Below are 17333 nucleotides of genomic sequence, written 5' to 3'. Positions count from 1 at the left end.
AATACTAAACTGTACTAGAGCTCTCCATGCTGGGCTCTTGCATATTCCGCCTAGCAAACCGGCTGCAATTAATCGGATCTTGAGTTGTACGGGTTCGATTAAAAAAAAATGCAACTTCCAGAACACGATTAGACAAATTAAAACTTCAAGAGCTTGATTGAAGGGGAAGTAATGGCACAAGTTCAAGGAATGTTACCTTATGGAATTACAAAGAAGTCGATTTCTTTCTGTCCATTTTGGTAGCATTCCATCCTTGCGTCCCCAACTGTCCCTGCTCTCCTATAACACTTTTAATTACCAAAGTTAGTTTTGTATAATAACATTTTCTAAAAGATAGATGAAGTTTATGAAGTACTATTTGACAATCACTTTTCTCTCTCTTTTTTTTAAAACAGAATTTCTTCAATGTTTTGTAACTAAAGATGAGGCTCCTATTAATAGGTCTTGAGCAGATATAGAGGCATCCCTAACAATCCGGGGTCAGAACGAGGAATACAACCCGTTCCCACCTTTTTCCATAGCCAGCACTAGTCAAGGTCGACAGCCCCAAGATAAATTTCTCCGACAACAAGAAAGAAAATTTAACGCAAAACGTCAAGCGGACAGAGAGTATTCACACCAGGGTTGGTACATCATCTTAAGGTGGTGTGAACCATTCGACTTATGAAAATGTTCTTACCTCGTTTTACGTGTGAAGCTCTCACTTCGATCCACATGCATGTCCTTTCAGACATCTTTTTGATAATTTCTTCTTGGATTCACGAGGCAAGAAAACAACAAAGGTGGAATAAAAAAGAGAAGAATGCTTTTAATTACTATTATTAAGTTGTGAGGATGATTACTTCTTCTCCAAGAGCTGCAACAACAATGGAGAAACCACTGTCTCTGGTCTCTCTTCTAGATGCTGACAAAGTTATCAATAGCCACCCTTTACCAAACTATCTTCAACAGTTACTACGAGATCAATGAATAAGTTTTTCTTTTTAACCTCTTGTTGAAATGGTCAGCTATTCTGTATAAAAACTATCGCTCTCATCTCTACTCCTCGTGTTTTCGGTGAAGCTACGATGCGGACGTCCTGAATTGAATATTGTTCAATGTTCTTGGCACGTGTCTGACGATTTCAAGCCTGGGAACCCTCGACTCCAATCACAGTAAGGATTAGAACTTCAAAGAAGAAGAAAGAGGAAGAAAAACACAAACCGAAGTTCGAATTTTCGAAAGTGGCCAGACATATGCGTTCAGGATGATATTGTTTAAGATCTGATAAGATGACGGTCACCACAGATAGAATCCTTTACGATGCTGCCCTCATGGGACAATTGATCTGACGCTTCTGTCTTCTTTTTCTTGCGAGTCAAAACTGTGACGACCCAGGTGGCGGTGCGCGGGGAGGAGGGATGGCGGTGCGTTCGCGTCTCGGTCCTCGGATGTGCGTAGAGAAGGGAGGAGGAGCCTCTCTTGTCCCACATCGCTTAGGAAGGGAGTCATGGACTAGCTTATAAGGCTTAAGGTTCTATATCTATGTAACGCGTTTTAAAGCCGTGAGGGTCAGTGGATCTAAAGCGGATAATATTACAGTGTAGACTTAGGTCGTTTGACTCCCGACCGCGTGTGGGGTGTGGGGCCACAGCGAGGGCCTTGTGCCCGTAAGGGGTGAAGAGTGCGACGACCCAGGCGGCGGTGCGCGGGGAGGAGAGATGGCGGTGCGTCCGCACCTCGGTCCTCGGACATGCGTAGGGAAGGGAGGAGGAGCCTCTTTTGTCCCACATCGCTTAGGATTTTATATATCTGTGTAATTAGTTTTAAAGCACTGAGGGTCAGTGGCCTCAAAGCGGATAATATTAGATAATGTAGACCCGGGTCATTATAAAAACCATGAATGATGAGACATAGGTTGTACAATTGTGGACAGCGCTGGTGGGGACTGGGGACTGGGTACATCAGTATGGTCTTGTCCCGAACAATTACGTTGACCGATCATTTTGGGTCGCCTTCGCTGGATACTTTCCTTTCCGACATGGTGCATGGTTCTGCCCCATGGTAAAAGAAAGGATCCCCAGCTTAATGATCTCATTGAGCCCACATCCCGAGTATTCATCCAAAGTCGACAAGTTATGACCAAATAATTTTATTCACTTTGCACATCGCACCAATTCTTCGATTTGGGATTCCATCTAATATCTTTTACACGTGCATCTTAACAGTCTTTCTCTTACTTATAAGACTCCAAGATTGGGTATGTTCTCCTTCGATTTAGCTATTCTTTTGCATTGATATATATCTCAACTTAAATTTCCACGTTGTTGCGCCACAACAACCATCGTCACCAACCAGGGACGTGTTTCCATGTAATCTGTTTCACCACACCTATGGTCGTGGTGATATTCACTGGGCAATTGCATCGATATTCTTTTTTTGAGATATCATCAAGCCACGGATTGACAAGTGGGGGCCTCGTCAATTAGGGGTGCGCTTAAGTCGAGTCTAATTTGTTGCACAATCCCACCTGTAAGAATAATTTTATGTCTAAAATTCTCAAGTTGGGTTGTCACGGGACTAGCTGGGATGAGCGTAAATTTATTACTAGATAGTCTTGTTCAAGCTTGCTTCAAAAATTCTTTTAGACCAATGTGGCCCTAAGGGTATTGGGCGGGCTTGTGGGCTACCAGGTCATGATCAATTCTACCATTAACGGACGATTAACTTCAATCCACTAGCTTGGAAACACAGGAAAAAGAATAATATCTCAACCTAGATAATTTAGGGAAAAATTCCCTAATCAGTCATAAATTTATTTTATCAATTAGTCTTAAAATTTTCCCCGAAATTTCAATATGGACATTCTGATCAATTTTCGCTGGAAATAGCTAACATTGGGGACAAGTCATCGCCTGCCATCCCACATGACACACCGTCAGGTCGGCGATTTCCTATAAGAATTAGTCGAAAGGATCACATTGGAATTTTGCGCAAGAGGTTTGGAACTCAATTGGCAAAATTTAAAAAAAAATTAACTAAATTGGCATCTTTATAATATGTTTAGGACTTATTAAACAATTTCCAAAGATACTATGGGAAGATCAAGAAGAGAACGTCCAAATTCAAGCCAATTAACATATCTAGTTGGAACAACAATCATTCAAAAGTTTAAATCAATAAATTATAGGTCAATCAAGGTATATCAACTGCTACCCACCTTATCAATTCTCCCAAGTGAGCGTTTGTCTTACAACCCCTCACATTTTCACCTTTAAGATAAACCATGAAGCTGCCAAAGAAACTTGATAAAGATTGACATGTTATGATGTTGCAATATGCACCCATCAATATCAATCAAAAATCATGCTCTGGATGCCTAGCGATTCTACTTGTGCGTCGCTCTTGATGAAGAGATAATTGCACGATCTCCCCTTATTGGCGTTCCACATTTCCAAAGGAATCCAAAAGGGTGTTCCCACTTGGATTCTTGTTCATACAATTGTGTGGAAAATATGACGTGGTACGGAGGGAAAACAAGTTGAGCATCACTCAATTGCCAAAGGTGGACTATCACCCAACATCCATGTGACTTCAAGAAAAATGCATGCATTTTTCCAATCCTTTGTTCCCCTTCTTGGATTACATCCATAGGTTGAGAACAAATCATTGAGATCAGGGTCCATGGCGAGCTCGACCTCGCCATCACACAGCCATGGCGAGGCTTGACCTCGCCAGATCTGGGTGAGATCGAGCTCGTCCAGCCATGTCAAGCTTCGCCCTCACCGGAGTTGGGCGAGGCTTGCCCTCGCCCGTCCCCAGGGCCGGTGAGATCACCTCGCCGGCAAGCCTCCCCCTGGCCGGTCCGGCCAGAGGGAAGAAGAAAATAAAAAAAAAAAAGAGAGAAAGGAAAAAAAATCGAAAAAAAAAATATTGTCACGTCAACCGGCCGGCGTCCACGTCAGTGCCGGCTAGCCAAAAGTGGCCAGATTGACTAAATTGACACAATTGCAAAAAGTTTAGAATTGAATTGACAAAAAAAAATAAAAGGTTTAAGATTGAATTGGCATAATTGTAATATGTTAGAATTTTTTGGTAATTTTTTCGAACTTCAAAGAAGAAGAAAGAGGGAGAAAAACAGAAACCCAGGTTTGAACATTCAAAAGTGGCCAAACATGTGTTCAGGAATGATATTTATTTAAGATGTGATAAGATGACGGTGGCCATGGAAAGAACCTTTGAGGATGTGATGCAGGCCAGATTGATAATGCCGCCCGCATCGAAGACAAGCTCACTCGACCAAGGAGATCAGCCCGCATCCGAGCTCGACAAGTCGCTCGACCAGTCTTGAAGATATCGAAGGGACGCAATTCGAAGACCAAGAGTCTCATCCGTGAGTCCATGCCACAATAAAGCCCTTGTCTTTCCCTATACATTGGAAGCCTAAAAGATACTTTGGGATGATCAAGAAGACGTTCGGCATTTATCTAGTTTCTAGTTTCTAAGTTCTTTAATGTTTTATGCATTCTAGGGTCTTTAATGCTCTTTAGTCTCTTCATTTGCTTGAGTCTTTTCATTTGTTTTTCTTTGGCTATAAAAGACCATCTACTTTATGTATTCGACAGTAGCGAATTTGATTAATGAAAATTTTGCATCAAACAATTATCTTGAACCTTGAAGAGTTCATACCCCTGAAAACCTAGAAGAGTTTCACTCCGTCCTTGAAGAGTCGGAGGTTTTCAAATCTGCATCCTTGAAGAGTTGCAGTCATCGATCTAGAAGAATCGGTGCCCTATCCACTTCCTTGGAGGCCTGGAAGAGCAACCAACGAAGTTCTATCTTTTCCTCTGTTCTGTCCATTTACATCCGTCCACTTCCACCCCGATTTCGTCCTTCCTATAGTGCTTATTTGAGAAAACTCAAAAAGAGAAATTGTTAATCCAGAAGTCTTTGTTCATTTGGCTTTGGAATCAGGTCATTCCGATCTGTATCGACGAAGTTACATCCATTTTCCCGAGCTTGCGCAAGACTGTAATTACTGTTCATCCTGTTCCGCGTGTGCAAGTCACTCTCCCGATCCTAACGTTCGAGTAGCCTACACTAGGCTGCATCATTTGGTATCAGAGCTTTGGAGGAGAGAACCATGCCGCCAAGACAAGCTAGACGTCGTGGAGGTAGAACCATCCCTTGCTTGAATGAAGTGCATACGCTCGCATTGACAATTTGCAGCAACATAAGCAACAACAAATTGATGAGTTGACGCGGGAAATTGAGCGTACGAGGGCGGAAAGAAACAATTCACCACCTCGTTCTAGGACCGAAGATTCCAATGGCGACTCTTCATCTTCGGAGAATGTTCGACCATTTCGCAATCGGAGGAATGTTCGACGTCACGAGCAAAACATTCGTGAACCGGAGTGGGAAAAAGAAGTTAAAAAGGATATCCCATAATTCTCAGGTAATGATTCTCCTGAAGAAATTGTTGACTGGCTAACACTTGTTAATGAAGTGTTTGAACATCGAAATGTTCCGGAGGATCGTCGAGTCGGGATCATCGCTATGCGATTCAAAGGTAAAGCCATCGCTTGGTGGAGGCGTGAGAAGCAAACTCGCCAATCCGTTGGCAAAGCGCCAATTACCTCGTGGAGGAAGATGGAAGACAAGATCCAAAAGTATTTCCTACCTAAGGGATACAAGAGAGAGCTCTATCAACGGTACCAAAATGCGAGACAAGGTACGCGAACGGTGGACCAATACACCAACGAATTCAATGAGTTGGTGATTAAACAACAACATTCAAGATCCGGAGGAGATGCTTGTGAGCAAGTACTTGAATGGCCTTCAACTTCATATTCAAGATGCCCCGGAAGTCCTTGACATTTGGGACTTAGGAGATGCACACCAACGAGCACTCAAGGTGGAGCGTTCTCGCTCAAGGAGGCAACAATCCTCTATCATGACCAATCAACCCGCTAGAGTACCCCGACACCACCAAAGTTGCTGAGGCTACGATGCAAACCGCTAGTAAGTTTCCTAATCAGCCCAACATTTTGAAGCAGCCAACTACGTCCGATATTCGTTGCTATACTTGTGGTGAGTTGGGTCATCGTGCTAGCAATTGCCAAAAGAACAAGAATCGACAAGCCGGCAAAGCCTTCTTAGTGGATAACGATTCGATGAGCATGTGGAGGATCATTTCGAAGAAGAGGTGAATGATGTCGAAGAGTCCGCAGTGACAAGCAAATAGTGCATGCGATTGGTGAATTTCGATGGTGAGAAAAATCTTTCTAGTTCCTCGTGATGAGACCAGGAGATGGGTGGGCTGCGCACCAACATTTTCATTCCGCTTGCACGATTAAGGGAAGGTATGTCAATTGATTATTGACTCTAGATCTTTGTGAGAATATAATTTACGAAAGGGCGGCGAACAAACTAAAGTTGGAGTTAAAGGCGCACCCCACACCTTACAAGATGTCGTGGCTATCGAAGGCACCGAGATAACCGTTTCCAAACGCTGCCTTGTTAATCTATCCATTGGTTCTGTTTATTTCGACAAGATATGGTGCGATGTTCTACCAATGGATGCTAGTCATGTTATTCTTGGGCGACCATGGCAATTCGATAGGCGGACTACTCATGATGGTTATCGAAATACGTATTCTTTTGAATTTGGAGGGAAGAAGATTATATTAGCACCTAGTAAGGAGCCTTTAAAAACTCATGTTGTCGAAAAGTCTTCATTGCTTTCGATGAAGGATATAAAAGGTGCTTTAAAAGGGGTTCGTATTGTATATGTTTTACTTCACAAAGCAGGTGAAGTTGCTTCTTCTGATCGGGACACAAAGTTTCTCAGTCATTTTTGGCGACAATTGTGGAAGAATGTCGGTACTAAACTGCAATATAGTACTGTGTTTCATCCCCAAACTGATGGGCAAACTGAAGTCATCAATCGAACCTTGGGAATTCTATTGAGGACAATGATTGATCCTCGCTCTTGGGAGACACAATTGTCACATGGCGAATTTGCATATAATTGTGCTGTAAACCATATGACTGGGTATAGTCCTTTCATGATCGTGTATGGACAACAGCCGAACACTGCTCTTGATCTTGCACCCATTCCTTTTGCTGAAAAGTCGAGTGGCAATGTTGAAGATATTGTTTCTCAGATGAGAGCAATTCATGAAGATGTGCGCCAAAGGTTAGAAAGCAAGACAGAGTCCTATAAAAAGGACGTTGATAAACGGTGGCGTGAAGTTATCTTCGAACCAGGAGATTTTGTTTGGGCTTACTTGCCACCAGAGCGTCATCCTGTTGGAAGCTATAACAAGCTTAATGATCGAAAGCTTGGTCCTCTTGAAGTTCTTGAGCGCATCAATCCCAATGCATATCGCTTAAGGCTTCCTTCTCATATGAAAACACATGATGTTTTCAACGTTCGAGCATTTAACACCTTATGCTGGTGATTCCTCACATGATGACATGAATTCGAGGACGAATTCTTTTAAAGAAGGGAGGATGATGCAGGCCAGATTGATAATGCCGCCCGCATCGAAGACAAGCTCACTCGACCAAGGAGATCAGCCCGCATCAGAGCTCGACAAGTCGCTCGACCGATCTTGAAGATATCGAAGGGACGCAATTCGAAGACCAAGAGTCTCATCCATGCGAGTCCATGCCACAATAAAGTCCTTGTCTTTCCCTATACATTGGAAGCCTAAAAGATACTTTGGGATGATCAAGAAGATGTTCGGCATTTATCTAGTTTCTAGTTTCTAAGTTCTTTAATGTTTTATGCCTTCTAGGGTCTTTAATGCTCTTTAGTCTCTTCATTTGCTTGAGTCTTTTCATTTGTTTTCTTTGGCTATAAAAGACCATCTACTTTATGTATTCGACAGACGAATTTGATTAATGAAAATTTTGCATCAAGCAATTATCTTGAACCTTGAAGAGTTCATACCCCGAAAACCTAGAAGAGTTTTCACTCCGTCCTTGAAGAGTCGGAGGTTTTCAAATCTGCATCCTTGAAGAGTTGCAGTCATCGATCTAGAAGAATCGGTGCCCTATCCACTTCATTGGAGGCCTGGAAGAGCAACCAACGAAGTTCTATCTTTTCCTCTGTTCTATCCATTTACATCCGTCCACTTCCACCCCGATTTCGTCCTTCCTATAGTGCTTATTTGAGAAAACTCAAAAAGAGAAATTGTTAATCCAGAAGTCTTTGTTCATTTGGCTTTGGAATCAGGTCATTCCGATCTGTATCGACGAAGTTACATCCATTTTCTCGAGCTTGCGCAAGACTGTAATTACTGTTCATCCTGTTCCGCATGTGCAAGTCACTCTCCCGATCCTAACGTTCGAGTAGCCTACACTAGGCTGCATCAGGACGTCGCCCTCATGGGACAATCGATCTTACGCTCCTGTCTTCTTCTTGCGAGTCAAAATCATGAGTGATGGAGACATAGACTGTACTATTGTGGAGAGCACGTGGAGGGCCGGTGGACACATTAGTATGGTCTTGTCCAGATCAATTACAACGACCGAATCATTTTGGGTCGCCTCATTAGATACCTTCCTTTTCGACTTGGTGCATGGTTTTGCCCCATGGTAAAAGAAAGGGTCCCCAGCTTGATGAGCTCATCAAGCTCACACCGTGGGTATTCACTCAAAGTTTAATTCGATAAGTTATGATCAAATATTTTTATTCGCTTTACACACTGCACCAATTTTTCAGTTTGGGACTTCCTCTAATACTCTTCACACATGCACCTTAACGGTCTTTCTCTTACTTATGAGACTCCGGGGTTAGGCATGTTCCCTTTTTATTTAGCTATTCCTTTACATCGATATATATATATTACGAAAAACTCCAAACTGATACACATATGACAAACTTACCCTCCGTTAAATTGGATTAATACTACAAAAAATCACAAATTGATAAATCTATAACAAACAGAGGGTGCAACCCTAAACTGGTACACTCGTCAACTGCCACGTGTCATCCAACTCAATAATTTAACAGTAAAATTTATTAATAGAAACTAACGAAAGGTAAATTTATCACAGGTGTACTAGTTTGAGGTTTTTTGTAGTCAAAAAATTAGTTAATGGTAAATTTGATATAGGTGTACCAGTTTGGAATTTTTCGTAATATTAATTTATATATATGAACTTAAATTCTCAGGTTGTTGGGCCGCAACAACTATCGTAACCGTACAGGAACGTATTTTCATGGTATCAGTTTCACTACACCTACCATGGTAGTGATATTCACTAGGCAATTACATCAATATTCATATTTTGAGATATCATCAAGACACAAATTGACAAGTGGGGGCCTTGTCAATTAGGAAAAATTGTCCAAAAAGTCTTAAATATATTATTCAATCAAAAACCTTTCAATTTTACCAACTAAATATTTTCACGTTTTGCCAATTGATTCCATTCAACCAATTTTAACTAGAAATCGTTGATGTAGACGTCCGCCATCCTAAGTCACACGGTTAGCACTGATATGGATAATTTTTAATAATATTGTAACTTTTTTAGAACATTTTTCATTTTTTTCCTTTTTTCTTTTATTCTTTTTTCTTTCTTTTTCTTTTTCTTCTTCTTCTTCCAAGTTCGGTGAGGGCTAGCGACCCTCGTCAGCTGGCCCTCACCTGTGGTTGGTGAGGGTTGGTCGGCAATCCTCGCTAGACTTGGAAGAAGAGCAAGAAAAAGAAAAAAATTTAAAATCTCCAAAAAAATATTAAATTATTATTAAAAATTATCCACGTTAACGCCGGCCGTCCTATGTGGCATTAACGGCGTCCACGTCAACGATTCCAGATTAAAATTGGCTAAATGGACTCAATTTGCAAAACGTGAAAAGGTTTATAGCTCAATTGGCAAAATTGAAAGGTTTACGACTGAATTTGCACTATAGATTTAAAACTTTTTGGATAATTTCTCCATCAATTAGGGGGTGATCAATAAGTGGGCCCAGCCCTTAGGTCGAGTCTGATTTGTTGCACAATCCCACCTATAAGAATAATTTTATGTCTAAAATTCACAAGTTGAGTCGTCACGGGACCAACCGGGATGGGCCTAACTTTATTACTAGATAATCTTGTTCAAGCTCGCCCAAAAATGTCTTTTAGAACAATGCCCTAGGGGGAATTGGGCAGGCTTGTGGGCCACTGGGCCATGATCAATTCTACCATTAATCGACCATTAACTTCAATCCACTTGCTTGGAAATAAGGGAAAAGGATAATACCTCAATTTAGATAATTCAGTCCTAAACTTTTTCACGAAATTTCAATAAAGTCATTTCGATCAATTTTCACCGGAAATCGCTGACATGGCGGTCCAATTTGTTAAAATATGTCTCGAATTTGAGCCCGATAGACGAAACCCGATCCGAGATTAATTATTATTTGTGGAGGTCTCAATATTCCAAATTTTGGATTTCTTATGTGCATGCAGTATATGGCAATTTTCGTTTCCTAGTCGCAAGCGATTTTATTTCCAATTTGGAGTCCAAAGGATGTTGGACTTTGACTACGAAAGAAAGCAAATCGTGGACTTGTGTCAGAGAAAGGAAATATAATCCCACTTGAAGTCTGCCGAAGAAAGACGAAATAGGTAAGTCCAAACTTGGACTTGTTGACTGAATTTTGTGGAATATCTCTTCCACGTTGAAGTCGGCCACTTTGATTTTTCTTTGGGCTATATAAGGGTGTTCTTTTGCTGCAAGATTGGCACGCAGTTGTTGATGAATACGTGAAGTTATTCTTGAAGCGCTGCTAGTGTACGAGTGCTTGGCGGTGGGCAATCTTCGTGATTTTATTCATGGAATTACACCAAGAGTTCAAGTGTTCGTAGCAATTAAATCTTGTGGTAAGATTTGTGTATAATTCCTTCGCGAGATTGAGAGATTATTTCGTGAGGAATTATGGGGCTAAACACTACGTGAGTTATTGGGTGTAGTTGGGGTTTGGGAAATACTGAGAGTGTTTGGGTAAGATTTGCGATAATTCCTTCGCGAGATTGAGAGTTATTTCGTGAGAATTATGGGCTAAACACCGAGTGTTATTGGTTGTAGTTGGGGTTTGGGAAATATTGTTTGAGTGACTATAGTGTGTGAATCTCCGTTGTATTGCTTGATCTATATAATCCGTGGACGTAGATCACTATGACCGAATCACGTAAATCTGGTATCCAATCTATTTTCTTATTCTGTCAATTTTATTATTTGATCGCTTGGCTTCCGCAACACAATCATTGCAGGCCATTCTACATGGCACACCGCCACATCGACGATTTCCAATAAGAATTGGCCGAAATGACTACATTGAAATTTCGCGCAAATATTTGAGACTCAATTGGCAAAATTGACAATTTTTTGACTGAATTGGCATGTTTACAATAGGTTTAGGACTGGTTGGATAATTTTCCAAGATAATATGGGAAGATCATGAAGAGAACCTCCAAATTCAAGCCAATGAACATATCTAGTTAGACCAGCCATCGTTCAAAAGTTCAAACTAGTAAATTGTAGGTCAATTAAGACATATCAACCGTTACCCACCTTATCAATTTTCCTAAGTGAGAGTTTGTCTTACATCCCCTCAAATCTTCACCTTCAAGATAAATCATGAAGTTGCTAAAGAAACTTGATAAAGATTGATATGTTATGACGTTGCACTATGCACCCATCAATATCAACTAAAAATCAAATCATGCTCTGGCTGCTTAGCGATAGGACCTGCTCAGGTCCAAGCGATTCCATATGTGCGTCACTATTAATGAAGAGATAATTGCACGAACTCCCCTTATTGGAGCTCCATATTTCCAAAGGAATCCAAAAGGGTGTCCCACTTGGATTCTTATTCATACAATTGTGTGGAAAGTATAAGGCGGTACGAAGGGAAAACGAGTTGAGCATCACTCAATTGCCAACCAATAGTATAACAAGGGGGACTATCACCCGACATCAATGTGACTTTAAGAAAAATGCATACATTTTTCCAATCCTTTGTTTCCCCCTTTCGCCCTTTGATTTGTCTCAGAATACGTCCATAGGTTGAGAACAGATCATTGAGATCAGGGTCCACCGTAAGATACTCCTATACATCTCTATTCCCTATATAAAGGCACAAAGCTTCAGCTGTGCTCTAAAACTAGCTCCTTCAATCGCTGATCATGGTTAATCGCGTTCATTCATACATGGTGAGGCTCCTAATTCTGACCATGTTCTGCTTTGCCTCGACGGTGGGGCAGTCCGACAATTATATTATCCACATGGACTTATCTTCCATGCCCAAAGCCTTCTCTGACCACCATAGCTGGTACTTGGCCATTGTTTCATCACTAGTGCGAAGTCCTAATCCTAAAGCAAGAGCCAGAGCTAGTGCCACACCCACTTCTTCTAAACTCATCTACAGTTACACTCATGTCATGCAAGGTTTTAGTGCTACTCTCTCTCCTAGCGAGCTCGAGGCGCTTAAGAACTCTCCGGGCTACCTCTCTTCCATGAAGGATTTGCCTGTTAAAGTCGATACGACTCACTCGCCCCAATTTCTTGGCCTAAATTCTAATTTTGGGGCATGGCCTACCTCCGATTATGGCAAGGATGTCATAGTTGGGCTTGTGGATACGGGTGTTTGGCCAGAAAGCCCGAGCTTCAATGATGACAGAATGACAGCAATCCCGTCTAAATGGAAAGGCGAATGTGAGGTCGGGACCCAATTCAACACTTCAATGTGCAACAAAAAGCTCATCGGAGCCCGGTTCTTCAACAAGGCCCTGGTAGCCAAGAATCCCAACATTACGATCTCCATGAACTCAACACGGGACACTGAGGGACATGGCACCCACACATCCACCACGGCAGCAGGAAATTATGTTGTGGATGCCTCCTTCTTCGGCTATGCTCCAGGGATTGCCTCTGGCGCGGCTCCACGGGCCCAAGTGGCCATGTACAAGGCCCTGTGGGCCGAAGGCGCATATGTTGCTGATATCCTCGCTGCAATCGATCAAGCGATTATTGACGGTGTCGATGTCTTGTCCTTGTCATTAGGCTCTGATGGTGTTCCATTGTATGAGGACCCTATTGCAATAGCCACATATGCAGCCATAGAGAGAGGGATCTTTGTATCATTGTCCGCGGGAAACGAGGGACCTTTCCTCCAGACCCTGCACAATGGGACTCCCTGGGCCATAACTGTCGCTGCCGGGGAAATAGACCGTGACTTCGGGGGAACTGTTACTCTTGGTGATGGAGTCTCGATTGCAGGCTCAACTCTCTTTCCAGGCAACCCGTCCTTGAGTAATTCTCCAATTGTCTTCATGGACGCGTGCAACAATACAGTCGAATTGAAAAAACTCAGTCCATCTGATATTGTTGTGTGTGAGGACAAGAATTGGACTGTAGGGGATCAAGTCTACAAAGTTGATAAAGCGAAAGTCGCTGGTGGTGTGTTCATTGTAAACAGCTCCTACCCGAACTTCTTCTTTCTTACTACATTCCCTACAATCTTTTTGAATCCTGCTGATGGTGATACCATCAAAGCCTACATCAAGAACTCATCCAAGCCAACAGCAAGTATCCAATTTCGGAAAACACTCATCGGCAGAAAGCCCGCTCCGAGCTTGGCTGACTACAGCTCTCGTGGCCCATCCCCAAGTTGCCCGGTCGTCCTGAAGCCTGACATTTTGGCTCCTGGCACACTGATCCTGGCTGGGTGGCCTCAAAATAATCCAGTGGCTGTAGTGGACTCGCATCAACTATTTAGCGACTTCAACCTCTTGTCAGGAACGTCGATGGCGTGTCCACACATAGCTGGAGTGGCTGCACTCCTGAGGGGATCACACCCCGAGTGGAGCCCCGCAGCCATCCGGTCGGCCATGATGACTACATCATATACAATGGACAGCACAAATAGCCCTATCAAAGACATCGGGAATGATTACCAACCGGCGAGCCCTCTAGGCATGGGAGCTGGCCATGTAGATCCGAACAAGGCATTAGACCCCGGGCTCATATACGACGTGACGCCCCAAGACTATGTCAACCTCATGTGTGCAATGAATTACACATCCAAGCAAATTCAAATGGTCACCAGGTCATCTTCCTACAATTGTTCAAACCCATCACTGGACCTGAACTACCCTTCCTTCATTGCCTTCTTTAGTTCGAACAGCTCCGACTCTCCCATGGCGCAAGAATTTTACAGGACGGTGACGAATGTGGGGGATGGGCCGTCAACCTACACAGCAAAGTTCAATCCGATGGAGGAATTCAAGGTCAGTGTTGTGCCGGACAGATTGACATTCAAAGAGAAGTATGAGAAGCTGGGTTATAAGCTGACAATACAAGGTCCAAAACAGATGAAACAGACAGTGGTGTTTGGTTATCTTAGTTGGATGGACGATGGTGGCAAGTATGTGGTCAAAAGCCCCATTGTCGCCACCAGCCTAAGCTCGAAAGCATTGGCGTCCAAAGCTTGATCTGTTAACGAGTTTCCAAAAGCACTTATTAAATAAACAATTAAGGAAACTTTACAATCTCCAATGAATAGCCCTTTCTCGTACTGTGTCATAAAAAATCTAAAAATCTGAACTGTACCAAACAAAATATGTTCAGCATAACCCATCATAATTCTTTAACAAGCTAACTTGATTTGGCTACGTTAAGCAGGTACTTGGATAGGATGTCAGAATCATACCACACCTCTTACTCGCTAAACGATTAAAAAAAGCCAGCTTTTGCAATTTGTAAGTCAGTGGCAGGTGTAGATTCAAGTCTCATGTCCATTGTGGCAGTCCGATCTGTGATAGGACAAGCATATGGTATCTTGCAATTAGCTGAAGGACAGAAGATTGTCCCAACTAACCAAAAACTAGAGGTTGCGTCTCAATACAGATGAAGGGCATTTAGCGTAGTTGTTCCCATTGAGATAGAAGCTTGTTTCAAAAGGGATGATATTAAGAACCCATGAGTAACGAAAACGCTGAAACAAGTCGACAAAATAAATCAATGACATCTGGTTTTACAAATTTTTCGCCAAAAGAAATTTGTCCTAAGTTGCTTATCCCAAATTTTCCGTCCTCCTTCGCCTCTCAATTTTAGCACTAACCATGCGATTCATGCTTGGGGAGGAGTGGCATCTTCAGTCAATGTATCGTGCTCGTTGGTTCCGTCCATTCCAAAAATGCCTACATGCTACAGGTAAACAACATTTTAGATTGCCTGTAGTTCCAATTAGCCTGTTTTCAGGATTTTGTACGAAGTCGCCTCGCCCTCCGACTCTTGTTGCCTCTCTTCCCCTTGCCGCTTCTTTAAAACTCCAAAACAGGGATCACAATTCCTAATTGCCACATTTATCATCTCTCTTCACCTCTAAAGGTCACCTGACGGAAGGAATCAAACATGCCCACATCACCTCTCTATGAACCTGAGGAAGCCCTGCAAAAGAGAATGAATCCCACGGGATACAGTCGCAGTATCTGCGACCCAAGTGGAAGGCAGGTCTGATGAGAAAGGGAATGAAAGAACCCATCTCAGGACAACAAGTAGATCAGTGCCAAAGAGAGAGGATCCTCTTGCCACTCTTCCATCAAAATCAAGATTCAAGAACATGAAAGGGTTGTAGTCGGCTAAGTTCGTATATCAGAAATTAAAATCAAACGTTAGGAAAAAACTAACCTGAAAGCAGTACAACTAAATAAGCAGAATGTTGATCCGAGCCCAACGAAATAACGTCGTGTCCTTAAGACCAATTTGGCCCCTCAATCAGCACCCGAGGATATTGGACAATTGTCTCCTGTAGATAGAACGGATCTCGTTCCTCCGGGCGGTACGTATTCGGAGGACTCCAACGAACGCAATTTTAAATAACAATCGCACCAAATGAAAATGATGAAGTGAATATGCGTAGAGTGCGTCGGGAAAAAATGAATGCCACGAAGTTATATCTATTCCGAACTAAACTGTTCGGTCTTATTCAAGTGACGAAAAATGAAGAGTCGCGAGTTTTCGTGAATAGTAGCGAAGGTTCACTTGAACCGGTTCGGTTCATGAACAAATATGGTGAAGGGCTTTTTTCTGTTTCGGGCGAACCTCACCTCACGAATGTACATGTTTATTTGTCCAAAAATAAATAAATAAATAAATAAATTCTAAACAACGTGTCTGCTTCGAAAAAATAAAAACCGATAGAGAGTGGACCCGGAACCAACCGAGCCGGCCGACGGCGGGCGGCGGCGCGGCGCTGGGGTGGACCGACCTAGCTTGACGTAGGTCCTCTCTCTCTTCCACAAAAGTGGGGTACTCCCTTGGGCCCAAACCCATTTGTGAGCTCAACTATTTAAACCAATCTCCCATCTCTCTTCTACCCTATGTGGGACACTTTCACCCACACACTTCTCATTCAATTCTATGGGATTTTGGTTCCAAAATCCCAACAATCCCCCACATGAATGAGAAGTTCAGATATCATGACTCTTTGTGTATGCATGAGATGCAATTGCGATTATTCCATGAGAAAACGTTGCATCGGGATAAGTGAGTCCGAGACCTTGAACTTTCCTTAGTGAAACCTATCGGACTTACTCATCAATCGCAGAGACTTGATGTCTTTGAACCGCCGACCTTGGTGTAAGCCTAGACAATAGAAATCACACAACCTGTTTCCGAACAAAATTGGTTCTCACCGTTGTGTTCGTTTTGGCCATGAACACCGCTCTCGGTCTCATGAGTGTTTTAGAGAATTCGGCCTTTTCAATTCTCACGAAGCGGCCCTCACTTCACACTCATAGGTGATTTCAACATATAGTATATCACATACTCAATTCGTAATCATTAAAAGCTTTTGCTTAACCTTCACATATTAGTACTGTCTTCATCCGGAATGAGTAAAAATTTAACAAGATTTCTACACTTTCTTCATAACTTAGTTGTCCCTTTGAACCTAGATCTTGGGATCTCCAATCAACTAGGTAGGGTTTCCGCTTTATGATGACTTGTTTATAGGCCTTAAACCCATTCCCCTCGATGTTTTTGCAACCATCTCTCCAATTAGGCCTTTTTGTCAATGGATCCGCAATATTATCTTTTGACTTCACATAGTCAATGGTGATAATTCCGCTAGAGAGAAGATGTCTTATTGTGTCATGTCTTCGACGTATGTGTCGAGACTTACCGTTATACATGACATTCCTCTTGCTCTTCCTATTGCCGCTTGACTGTCACAATGTATACATACAAAGCAGTAATCGGTTTAGGCCAATTAGGAATATCTTCCAAGAAATTTCGAAGCCACTCGCTTCTTCACCGGCTTCATCCAAAGCAATAAATTCTAATTC

General features: G+C 42.4%; 1 protein-coding gene across 1 annotated transcript; it reads left to right on the top strand.

The window, feature by feature from the left end:
- Positions 1-12054: 12054 nt before the first annotated feature.
- Positions 12055-14541, top strand: LOC115675940 (subtilisin-like protease SBT3). The gene has a single exon (XM_030598757.2). The coding sequence runs from the start codon at positions 12171-12173 to the stop codon at positions 14475-14477; it is 2307 nt and encodes a 768-aa protein (XP_030454617.1). The 5' UTR covers positions 12055-12170; the 3' UTR covers positions 14478-14541.
- Positions 14542-17333: the final 2792 nt, after the last annotated feature.

Source organism: Syzygium oleosum, unplaced genomic scaffold, assembly GCF_021117445.2.
Source record: "Syzygium oleosum isolate NSW1041296 unplaced genomic scaffold, Sole_v2.1 Sole_v2.22, whole genome shotgun sequence".
NCBI classification, from domain to species: Eukaryota; Viridiplantae; Streptophyta; class Magnoliopsida; order Myrtales; family Myrtaceae; genus Syzygium; species Syzygium oleosum.
This window is presented reverse-complemented; position numbering and strand designations above follow the sequence as displayed.

What these genes read in the sequence shown, in the direction of transcription:
- LOC115675940 (XM_030598757.2), top strand. Translation starts at nt 12,171, where the DNA reads ATGGTTAATCGCGTTCATTCATACATGGTGAGGCTCCTAATTCTGACC.